The 12,498-nt window shown below is 36.9% G+C and overlaps 1 protein-coding gene across 6 annotated transcripts in view; it reads left to right on the top strand.

Annotated features, from left to right (window-relative positions):
- Positions 1–6,449, top strand: part of ATP11A (ATPase phospholipid transporting 11A) — a 111,068-nt gene extending 104,619 nt beyond the window's left edge. For 3 of the 6 annotated variants that reach the window (XM_050332961.1, XM_050332959.1, XM_050332960.1), the window contains one exon: positions 2,264–6,449. In XM_050332961.1, the coding sequence (XP_050188918.1) occupies positions 2,264–2,521 (258 nt within the window). In that variant the 3' untranslated portion in view covers positions 2,522–6,449. The remainder of the gene's footprint in view (positions 1–2,263) is intronic. The other 3 variants (XM_050332962.1, XM_050332964.1, XM_050332963.1) reach the window with 2 other exon arrangements.
- Positions 6,450–12,498: the final 6,049 nt, after the last annotated feature.

Here is a 12,498-nt window from a genome sequence, read left to right as displayed (position 1 = left end):
TCAATATTGATACAAAATCAGTGTTTTACTTGGAGAGCCTAGTTTTTGCAAGAGATGTTCCATGCCACAGGTAAGATCTTTTTGTCTTGAAAACTTAATTGTGTAAGGCAAAACAATAAATCAATATACCCATACTCCTGTCCTGTAAATACACTGTGTAATGTATAGGTGTTGTAGGACATTTCTTCTATAAGAACTGCAGTCATTATTGCAACGTGTACTCACATTACACATATGAACTGTTGTCTTTCTTGGGATAAAATAATAGTGTTGATACATAAGTCAGAGGTAATTCTCACCCAGTTTACCCATGCTCTTAAATACATATATAGACCAAATGCAGACAGTAATACGTGAAGATTGTCACAGTGAGTTACTTGTGAAAGGGACCTTGGGTCAGAAGGCTGGGGCTGTACATCTGACAGTGTCCACCATAGTACCGTGTTCCGAATAGACCAGGGCATTGCTGCATCACTGCCTCAAATCAAGAGAGTTTTGCCAAATAGGAGACAGCAGCATGAGTGGTGAGCTCCTAAATTCCCCAAACATTAGGCCAGCAGAATGAAGTTCTCTGCTTTACATCATCTCCTTGCCATGCCACCGATTACACGAACAAGTAAGAAAGTACACTTCTTACTCAAATATATTCCCATCTGGATGCCACGTCTGTTTTTTTTCCTTCGTTCTCTCCGGACCCCAAAAGCAGCACATGAGGAATTTAGTGAAGGTGCAAAGCATCAGTATGTGAAGAGGGAAAATGTCATGTACTCTGTGGGCTGTAGAACTTCAAGGTAGCTGATGGGTGCTCTTTGATTTGCTTTAATGACTACTACAAAGTAGTAGTAGAAAACCCCAGCTTTCCTGAGTAGCTTCAGACCATGGTAGTGATGCTTGCCTTGGGGCCATTTGTAGAAAAGAAACCCATTTTCTTTTTAGAACTGTGAATGGTGACTAAAATGCTTCTCTTGCTAGCTGAAAGAATAGGAAAGGTGGTAACCAAGCAGTATATGACTACTCCCTCTGACATTTCCAAACCAAAATCTGCTAATCTGATTTTTCTGTATTCATACTGATATTTGGTCTATATATGTGTTTAAAAGAACCCATGCCTCACTGATGGTGAGCAGTTCATTATAGTTTTTTGACTTTTCCAAGAGTGTCTGTTGTAAGAGAGCTTTCTGATTGCTCTTGGTTACGCAATAGTGTTTCAAGCTTGTAGCTGGCATTAAAGTGTAATGTGAAATCTCAGCCAAAGTTCTATAAACTACATCATTAACATTTATTTTGTGATTTTGTCCCTTTTGCTACTGTGTTCCAGTTAACAGGGAAGAAGGAAGAGGATAATTAAGAATAGAGGATTAAATGGCATATTTGTTCATGGAGAGTGATTGATAACACTGATTTCAATCATGCTTATAATGAATTTATATCTTAGATACCATCATATAACCTCTATACCTGGAAATTTTATGTGCTTTTAGTGAGAAGAATTTTATCATCTCATTGGGCAAAGGGCTGTGCTAATTTTCTTTCTGTTGGTACACATGTTCCAGGCTCTTGTCATGCAGCAATGGTGTTACTGTAGTCCTGAGCATTTCCTGAGGGGAAGTGGCAATTCTGCCAGATGTGGAGTGATTATGTGATACAGATAAATTTTAATGGACAATTAGACTGTCTAGTATGAGTTGCCTATGGTATAGATACTACATGTAACCTAAGCAAGTCTAAAATTCAGTACTGCCTAGAAGTACAAAGCAAGTCCACTAAACCTCTGGAACTTTCATCTGTTAGCACAAACTGTAAAGAATTCCCTCTCTTTGGAAGTACAGGGCAAAGTATTTTGTCTTAAAATTCCCCATAAAAAGTCCTGACTAAAGAAGTGGAGAAAGAAAAAGATGTACCAGGAGAGATTGCAAAATGAAATATAAACTTCATTTGAAACACTTTGATATGAAAGCAGTCCTGTGTGTCTCCATCTCTTCTCCAAAGAGCCCATTATCAGGTTTAGAGGTTAAGTGTAAAATCATGCCTGGTTTTGTACGTCTGAATGGAAAACTGATGATGTTGAAAGTCGTTGATGGCAAAACAACACGAGAGGTTATACTTTCACATGAAACAAATAGCCAGAGTGGTGTTCTAGTGAAAGCCATTATTGTACCAAAAGCACAATGGCCCCATTATTGTACCAAAAACACAATTATATACTTTTGGTTCCGAGATTGTCTATTTACTGTGCATTTGTTTCTTTTTTTCCCTTTAACAGAATGCATCGAGGCACTGTCAGGAGCACATCTCAGAATTCACACCTCTTGCCTGTCTGAAAAGCCCAAGATACAGGAGCAGTGACTGCAGCAATTCCCCAGCAAGAAGGTCTAATTCTCATTCTAAAAAAATGATGTTTACGCACTGGAGAGGCGTTGATTATTCAGTACTTCCATCTGTCTTTGGCTATTCCAATAAGCATTGCCATTCCAGTGCAGGCTACCACTACAGTGGGTCAGGTTTGGAAACGTCTATATGACAGAACACCAAGTCAAGCCTTTAAAAACTGTATTTTTGTTTATTTCTTTTTTCAGAAACAAACATGTCACAGAAATCTATTAAACTATATGTGGCTTTTGCTGTCTGAGGTAGTGTTCAGACAAACAGGATCAAGAGCTAGAAGTATGAACCTTTCCAGGCCAATAGGCCTCTTTTTATGTTTTGAACTACTGGAGCAATGAACAATCTGCACAGTCTGGTACTGTGAGACTAGTAGCACTGAAAATTCTCTTCATCCTGTGTCAAGACTTCTGTGCATTTACTGCTTCTGTCACCTTTAGTAATTTTCTTTGTTACTTGAAGTGCATAGTTTCAGTCAGTGACCTACATTTTGAGATCAACAGTTTTAATTTTCAGCCAGAAGCAATGACCTCAGTTATCTCAAATGAAAGTCTCCTAAAGCGTATTTAACAAATGCTGTTTCTGATTTTCCTCTGTCCTTTTTCTTTCTTTGCTCTTCCTGTAGAACAAACTGGTGTTTCCTCTGTGCAAATCTACTTTCAAGAAACACTCTCTAATGTTCACTTTCTTGTAAGTGGCCAAATCAGGGCTATGTTTGGTTTTCAGTTGGTTGTCCCCTGTAGAAAGATAGGCAAGACAATCCTTGTGTGGAATATGCACACACTACAGGAAGTCAAGTTGGCTGTTCAATTGGTAAATGTCATCAGTGTTGGTATCTACTTAAAAACTGAATGTAAGCATTTTGCCTAAAAGATCTTTGAATTTGTCAAAGATGCAGATTACCTGGTGTTCCCACTTCCTGTAATTGTAAAATATATACCATAGCAGAAAGTATTATATATTAAGCTTTTTTTTTTTGACATAGTTTGTTGGGGTTTTTTCTTTAAAAGAAGAAAAGTTGTTTTTCCAAATGAGCATCTTTTACTATCTGGATTCATCCTCTTAATTTTGATTTTTTTGTGTGTGTGTGTTTGTATGGTTAAATACTGGCTAAATGGCTTGGTAGATGTATTACAAAGCACGCAGCTTTTGCAAACAAACCACGAGGTGGCACACGGCTGTTGACAAACAGTTGAACCGTAGGTGGGATATAGAAACTAGTTTGACTGCAAGGATTCTGTTTGAATTACTTCAAGAATGGCAGCCAACTTGCACTTCTGTTTTCTCTGCTACGTTTATGTTACCTTGTACTAATTCAACTTTTAGCAGTGTCCTTGTCTTGTTTCTTTAGTCCAGTGTTTTATTTTGGGGTGCAGAAATATCTGAAGGAGCAATCCAATTTCAGTCAATTTCAGCCTGATGGTTAGAACTGGTTAATAACCATCCTCATTCAATACCTCTGTGAGGACATTAGCTAAAAATTTATTTCAGTGTGAAAACAAAATATTTGGAATCAGACCTGCAGCCTTTATTGGAAGACCTGGCGAAGACATTTTTAGTTGTCTTTAAAATGGACTAGGGTGGCAGAGAAATTTTTTTCCCTTTTTGTGTTTAAACAAGAAAAACCAGACAAAATAAGTTTACTTCCTAATTTAATTTTTAATAAAAGACAGACCAACTTACTAGTAAATTTTCTTCACAGTATTCCGAGTGATTATCATATTAAACAAACAGGGAATTATTATTAAAATGCCCTGGGTCAAGCAGAGATTGTCAAGCGATTTGTGAAATCTTCAGTATACCAAAGATAACAGAATTTTACAAAGTCTAATGGTGAGCACCACAGACAAATGTTTTGTATCATTTAACATATAGCACTTTTAAGTTTCAAAGAATGTCCTTATAGCAGTAGCATTTTGAAATACATACACATGTGTGGGTGTGTGTACATATACTTGCCATTGCAGACTTGAATGTTGGTCAGTTAGAACCGTCCCCTGCATAAAACACTGGTGTATATATTTTTAAAAGGTTAATATGGGTATAAATTTTATACCAGTAGCAGTGACAAATTTCTTGTGTGTAGTTAACAAATTATTTGTAATGTATTTTTTAGAAATCTTAAAATTGCCTTTGCACTGAAATATTTTTCATACTGTAGCTATTTATAAATCTGTTTTACGCATACATTTGTTAACACACCATTTCTATTTTTTTTAAGTATATGTTTTGAAGGCTTTTTTTATACCTATGAGTTTTGGCCACTTAAATTTAGCCTAGAGTGGAGTTGTGGCTGAATGTTAAAATTCTAATGAATGTCAGCTTAGAAGTACAAGTCTGTTGCTTTGTCAGATTCATCCAAATTATCAATGTTTTGTTGGGATTTGTGGTAGCTGCGATTAGAGCGCTGTACTTGCAGTGCTATACTATTATTGTGAGCTTTTTTACTCTATAAAGCCTCCTGCTTTTTTACTTAGTGAGTTCTATCTTTTAGCCTTAAATAAGGATATTTTTGCTTGTTGTTTTTGAAATGCTGCATTCCCGTTCTGCCTACTAACAAAGCAGTTCATTGCAAACCTCATGTAGCCCCGCGCTTAGAAATTATTGACAACATCGTTCAGGCTTAAACACCTATACATGTGCTTGACAACTTCAGTTAAACATGACATTTTTTGGAAGAGAAAGAATGGTTTGATTTAGCAATACTTTTCCCTTTAAAGGTTGGTGCTGTTTGTTAAAATAGACCATTTAATGGAAAAACCATAAAACATCAACTCAGCTTCACTTGATGTGTTTTTGCTTCAGTCCCTGTTACTATTGCCATGCAAACTTAGTCCACTGCAGCAGGTGTTAACTTGGAGTTTCACTGTAAATGGATCAGATGATACAAAGATGAAAAAGCAGAAGTTAGAACAAAATGCATTATAGTGTTTATTATGGATGGGACACTGAAAGGAGACAAATTTTTATGTATCAAGAAAAAAAGAATTAAAGAGGAAAAGTCTAAAAATCTATATAACTTTCTAACTTGCCTTGTTTAAATTATTGCAGCTTTAACAGCATAATGTCTCCATAACTGCTTCTATAAATGTCTTGAAACTGGTAAGCGCTAACCAAATGTATGTGAAGACTTAGAAAGTATTTTGAGCTTTTCGGCCACTGAAGTTCATATATACCTGCAGTGGCATGTGGCAAAAGATCTTTTTCATTCTACCATGTACAATAATTGTTTGTTCAGCCACTTATTGTAAAAGCTTACAGTTTACTTTCTTGCTTGCATTAGCCTGTTTGTCTTTACCCAACTGGCTTGCAAAAACAAAAGGAAAAAATTGTTTAATTGAGGAACTGCACTACTTTTCTTTTGGAAGCCAGTGGGATCATTGTGCTCATGCTACTGTCTCTGCTAAAAAAGCTTTAATGGAAATTTGTGAAAGTATTACAAAAGTGAAAACGTATGTGATTCTACTTTGCAGAATAATCAAAAATCAGTTTATATAGCTTTAATTTTTTACCTTATGAAGATTCACAGGATTTCAATTTGTGTTGTCTTGGACATAAATTCTGTGCTATTCTTTGCATTTTAGATGTCCTTTCATGATTTGATGTAAAGTAGAATCTGCGAAAGTTGCTGTGTGGGGGCTGGGGGTAGTTATCTGTGCATTAAACATTAAAGATGTCTGTAGTCATCAGCACCAAATACTGACACTTTTAATTGTACAATTATAGGTGCATTTATTTGAAAATAAATCAGCCTTCAAATCTAATGTTTAGATTATTCTATACTACTTCATTTATTTGATTTGAAGAGTCAGTGTGTGAATACATTACTGTAAAGTTTCTTTTCAGTGCTATTTTTAACTTTTATTTCTGTAGACAACCAAATATAATTTGTTTATATTCAGTCACAGTTTGGATCCTTATGTAGAATATATAAGCAGGAGATGTGAATCTGCTTGCAATAAATATAAACTTCCAAGACTGGTTTAAGTTTGCTCACAAATAATTACAGTAATTCTAGTATGAATATGAGATGGTTTCATATTAGTCTGTAATAAAATGTAAGTAGATAACAGAAAACGAAATGAGTGTTTGATTCCATTATTGAATATGCTTGTAGTCAACCTCGTTTCTCCTCATACTGGAGAGTGTCCAGCGGAGGCCACAAAGATGATAAAGGGTCTGGAGCATCTCTTTTATGAGGAGAGACTGTGGGAGCTGGGCCTGTTTAGTCTGGAGAAAAGAAGACTGAGAGGGAACCTCATTAATGCATATAAATATCTCAAAGGTGGGTGCCAAGAGGATGGTGCCAGACTCTTTTCAGTGGTGCCCAGTGACAGGACGAGGGACAGTGTCCACAAACTAAAACCCAAGAAGTTTCACTTCAGCATGAGAAACATCTTATTCTGAGGGTGGCAGAGCCCTGGAACTGGCTGCCTTGGAAGGTTGTGGAGCCTCTCTCTTTGGAAACATTTCAAACCCACCTTGATGAGTTTCTGTGTCAGCTGATCTAGGTGACCCTGCCTTGGTGGGGAGGTTGGACCAGATGATGTCCAGAGGTCCCTTCCAACCCTAACAATGCCCTGATTCGGTGATTTTCAGAGAGTGTATGTAGTCAGCTAAAAAAGCAAGCTAACAAAAAGAAATTCAGAGAAGGCTGGAACACGAGCTGTGTGGGGGATTTGTTGCAAAGCTAATAGAAATTGGTACCACTCCAGCAAAGCTTTGTTCCTCCTGTGCAGATTGGGTAAGTGATAAGGTTCTTTCCAAAGTAAACTCATAAGCTACACATGAGAAGATCTGTATTTCCTTACAGTTCTGCTGTGCGAGGTATCCAGAGCTATTTCTTTTCTTTTGCAATGTTGTCAATTTACGGAAAACTGATTTAAATTATAAAATAACGTGCTTTGCCATCTGAGTTGGTAGCAATGTTCACGGATTCTTACAGAAGAGGCTGAGTGCACAGAAAGACCATGATTTTGTTTCTATTGAATGAGCTTCTGGAGAAGGTACTAGGAGGAAATGTGAATAGGGAAGATGTTTTCCCTGTATTCATGCAAAGAAGAAAAAATGCATAAATTGCAATTAGATAGGACCATTATATTGAAACTGGTTTTGAAAAAAAAATTACAATCATGTATTTATTTCAGGAGGAATGTGGTAGCAAGAAGGACGAATTACCTCATAAGTACATAAATTTTAATTTTGTATATAAAAATACATTTACTTATTTAAACTAAAAAAGGATAGAAAGTAATTTAAGTTCTGAAGAGTATTCTAAATCCAGTACTCCAATAAATGCTTTCCATTAGCTCTTAAGTTATGCTTTTTTTAGTAATTTACACATTATAGAATTAATTGAAAACTGTTTCTTATATTTTACAGTGAGGCTACACTTTTTTCTGCTATAAATGCAACACTGCTGTATAAAATCTTTCCTAAAGGTTATCTTGACATGAAGTGAGATAGGTTGGAGACAGAGTGAATTTCCTTAGTTTTGTTTTCTGAATACTTCAATTTCCTCAGGTAATACTCTACAGGAATTTAAAAGCAGTATTTGACCATTCCATTAAAGCTTTGTTGTTGTGTGTTTCCACTGCAAATACTTACGGGTCTCTTAATTTTAATTTCATTCAAATGAAAACCCATACCCATTCAAAGGCTTCATTTACACTGTGAAGTGATAAGACGGGGATAAAATCAAATATAGCCATTAACTAATTTCATTATACAGATCAGTTTATCAGATGCCCAGTGTCCCCATCTAGGTTTAGATTTGTTTTTAGCAGAAAATTACACTGTGTGATCTATTGTTTTTTAACTGGCAAGTCTGCAGTAAATTAATAATGGTGACTCTTAATCATTTAATTGTTTATTTTCCATTTAAAGGAGAGAAATAGGAGTAGCATTCAATTTGAAACCACTAAAAGGCTGCTTGTTGTTCTCCATTATTCATTTTGGTTAAGAAATCTCATGGTGCGTTATGCTTTTAAAAATACATACAATGCAGTGTCCTGCTAGGTTCAGAGGCTATTTGCATTGCATCAGGGAGAACTGTTAACATCCAGTCTCCTTATTTAATTTGGGAAAAACTGATGTGCTGCTGCTTCCTAATGAGGACAGCAATGTTAAAAAGCACATCAACAACTTACCTTGAGATTTCAAACATCTTTTGTAAAGATTCTTCACGGTGAAATGTTAACCAAATTTGAAAGCTGGATCTTGCAATCTAATAAACACGGAGTTTTAGAAAAGAAGGAAAACAAATCCTGGTCTATGGATCAAGATCAGCAGGTAGTATACACTGACTTTAATTTCAGAAAATAATTCCAACCGAGTAGCCAGTCTAGAAGACTGTTCTTCTAGGAAGTCCTGAATAGCTTGCTTCTAGAATGAATATAACTGGATAGCTAGAGAAAGCTGTCATTATTAATTAGGTTGAGATTTAATTGGTTATGCCCAGCTATGAAGAGGTACTGTGTATAATTTTATTCTGATAAAATTATAGTTCAGAAAGAAATATCTCTCCTCCTGAGGTGTTTCAGGCACAAGACCACAAAGTTTAACAATGATGCAGTGATAGAGCATTTAAGATTTACTTGGCTTTTAAGTGACTCTTCTTAGATAGTCTAAATTATGTATTAGTTTAGCACAAAAGCAAAGTTTGTGCATCACTGTGCTGAAAGGTGCTGGTCCAGATGGAAAAAGGCTGAAGATCCTTCCACTGTCTGATTGTATTGGAGTCAGGCTTCTCCTCTGTTTGCTTGGACATGGTCCACAGCATATGATTTGGAAACCAGCTTTCTTGAATTGTTCATCCAGAGTTTGACTGTGGTTTCAAACTGTGTTGCCCACTCAACTCTTGTTCTCTCTATAGGTAGCAAACGGGATACATATGTTTACGTTTCCCCTTTCTTGCCTCATATAGTACCTGACATGCTGTAGTACCTCCCTTTCCCCCAGAGGTCTATTGTAGCACACCAAGCTTAATTCTGAAAGCAAAAAACCTATGTCTTTTACATTTGAGCCAACATAGTCCCATACATGTTAACAAGAGCAATCTCACTTTTTCATGCTCTCTCAGAGGAGCATTCAGCAGACCAACCAGCAGACTGGAAGCAATGTGGTCACCACCACAGGTTACTACCTTGGTTGCTTTTATACAGAAAATACACGTGCCCACAAACACAACAAACTGTACCCCCCACCCCATCTCATGTGGGAGATCACCTTTCTCGTGCCTTCTTCCTGTTGCTTTTGATTAGAAAGAGGCCTGGGAAATTAACACTCAAAGTAAGCTTATCTGTCCTTTTTTTTACTTAGAGTTGTAAACATTTTAGAAATTACCCTTCTCCCTAGTGAGTTCATTTATGCTAGCTGTTATAAAAGGATACATAGTCTCAGGGGACTTTTTGATTTTTTTTTCCTTATAAAAATTTGTGATTTGAAGGTACTCGGGAAAAAACAAGGATTTTTTTAACCCACCTAATTTATTGCAAACTACCTGTATCCTACAATTTTGTCTTGAGTGACACATTACCTGACCACTTGTGTTTAGGGTCTCTAGGGAGAATTTATTTAAGAGTGATAGTATTTGTAAGACAAGAGAAAAGGTCCATTTTCATCCATACCCAAACATTTGAAGCTAACACAGAAAGGGAAAGGGCTATTTCTAATATCATTGCCATCAAGGAAATTCTTACCCATATCTGACAGATACATTTCCCTCATACTGATCTGGTTCTGCATCAAACATGATTATATCCTTCAATTAACTTAGAGAAATACAATATTATCCTGAGCCCATGAATCTTTCCATCATATCCTATCTGAATTATATTCATGCACTCAACTTTGGCATCTTATATTTCCAGATGTAGTTCATGAGAACCATCTGTCAACATTTTATTTCCAAATGTGTGTGAACATTGAAATACAGAAAGTTGAGATAATATCTTAATTTCACTGGCAACTAATCTTCTCATTTGAGAAGTCTCCACCCTTACTCATTGTTTGAGAGCTGTGGCTATTTTAGAGCAGCAAATAATTGGTTTCTAGAAGGTACTTGTGTTTTACATAAGGTTAATATCCAACCACAGTATTAACTTTAACTGTTTCAGTCTATGAAGATTTACATTCCCTTTACATTTCACAGAGATGCATATATAATTAATATATATGGTATAATTTATTTTATATTCAGATATTGAGCCAAGACAGTATGTTTGTAACTGCCAGGCACTATAGATCCCATGATACTCCCGTCACTGATTTGTCTTCTTATCTATATGTGGACATTACAGATGTTATATTAAAATGTCAGCTTTGAAGTTAGGAAAGTTAATTAGGCATAAAAATAATAAATTTCAGTGATCCACAGTAGAGTTCAGGCATCCTCTCACATGAATTGACCTGTCAATCTGATGAATGTCCATTTTGTACATTTGCCTGCGCCTCACCTTTTACATTACCATTCACAGACATTTCATCTTACTGCCATGTTACACCACTCTTCTAATAGGGTTCATAGGTTGCAAATCCATATATTCTCTCCACCACACCAGATGTACTTAAAACGAACATACTCTAGCAATATTTTTCAATGAAGTCCATGGGTTTTGTTCAGTCTCAAACAATTTCTTTCCTTTACTATGAATCATCATCGTTACATTTCAGCTGTTTCATGGTGCACAGCCCAAAACACTGACCTAGTTTGTGCTTCCCACAGGACAAGACAGCAGCACCTATGACTGAACTCCCCTCCTCACATACTGCAGATCAAAGCACACCATGCTTCCAGTCCCACGAACTTTTCCACTCTCCTCTCCCTTTCTGCCTCTTCTCTGCATAAGCAAAATTAAGTGGGAGCTGTGTATTGGAACAACTCAGAATATAATCCAAGACACCAAGTGTGAGGTTCAGGTTCAGGCACTTACAACTTTGTGTTCAGTGCAGGAGATTCCCCTTTGGTCACTGAGAATAAAAACAAATAGTACTTAAAACATATTTTTAATCATGATATTCAGCCCAAGTCCTTTAGTATGTCTTTCTGTATGTTTGTATTTACTGCCTGATGGTACTGAACATAAGCACAGTGAACTCCATTAATTAATTCAATTTTTAAAAAAAACTCAGGGAAGGTTTTGCCTAAGAAAAAACGCAACTGGAAGGGACAGAAAACATATGTGGCAAGTGATGTTTTGCATCCATGACAAAGAAAAACCCACAAAATATTCTCAGTGACTTCTGTCACTATGGCAACAACACACAGACACACAGAGTTTGAAACATGAATAGCAAAGGTAGAATTTGGGGCTCTTGCACAAGCCATTATCAGGAGGGACTTAGAGTTTCGTCCTCCCACATGATTTTATTCCCTGTGGCCATGTCCCCAATACACAGATTAGGACTAATCTTATTTAGCTGACAAGGTCTGGACCTTGCAGCCTGAAGCTGTGGAGTTTTGTAGGACCTAAGCATCTTCAGAATCCCAGGTCTGTAGCAGGGAATCTTCCTCCTTCCACTTAGATATTTTCTACGCTTGGGGTTACAGGAAGACCTTCCAGTGCTCCCAAAACCTTTAACAGATGCTAATGAGAGGCCTGCCCTCACTCTTATTACTCTGAAAGGAAGGAAGGGAGGAGAGGAAAGAGGATCATATGCTCCACATGTCAGATATGCTTTACAGGCACCAGAAGTGGTGAAAGAGTCTGATTCTGTGCCAATCACCAGGTAAACAACAGGACAGATTTTTCCATGGAGACCTCCAGCACAGATTTGCTAGAAATCTCACGCATTTGCTAAATCAAAATAGGGAGACATGCTTTTCCTGTAGATTTCCCCATACCTGCAGGAAAACACCTTCTGTCTTGTGACAGGCACATTTGAGATTGCACTGCTGTTCCAGGCCCTTTCTGCAAGCTTTGCCATGCAGTATAGCTAAGGCACACATCTGCACACATCACAGCTGCGTGAACTCTGCCTGCTTTGTGCTGCTAGTGCTTTCCTCAGTGTTGGTTCGATTAGAATGGAAGAGCACAGAAAAGCACTTTCTGGATTTGACAAGAGTTAAGAGTTTTTTAACCTGCCTTTTTAAAGCTATGTAAATGAAGAGGTTTT

Source organism: Myiozetetes cayanensis, unplaced genomic scaffold (assembly GCF_022539395.1).
Source record: "Myiozetetes cayanensis isolate MyiCay16 unplaced genomic scaffold, myiCay2020 scf5-8, whole genome shotgun sequence".
NCBI lineage: Eukaryota > Metazoa > Chordata > Aves > Passeriformes > Tyrannidae > Myiozetetes > Myiozetetes cayanensis.
This window is presented reverse-complemented; position numbering and strand designations above follow the sequence as displayed.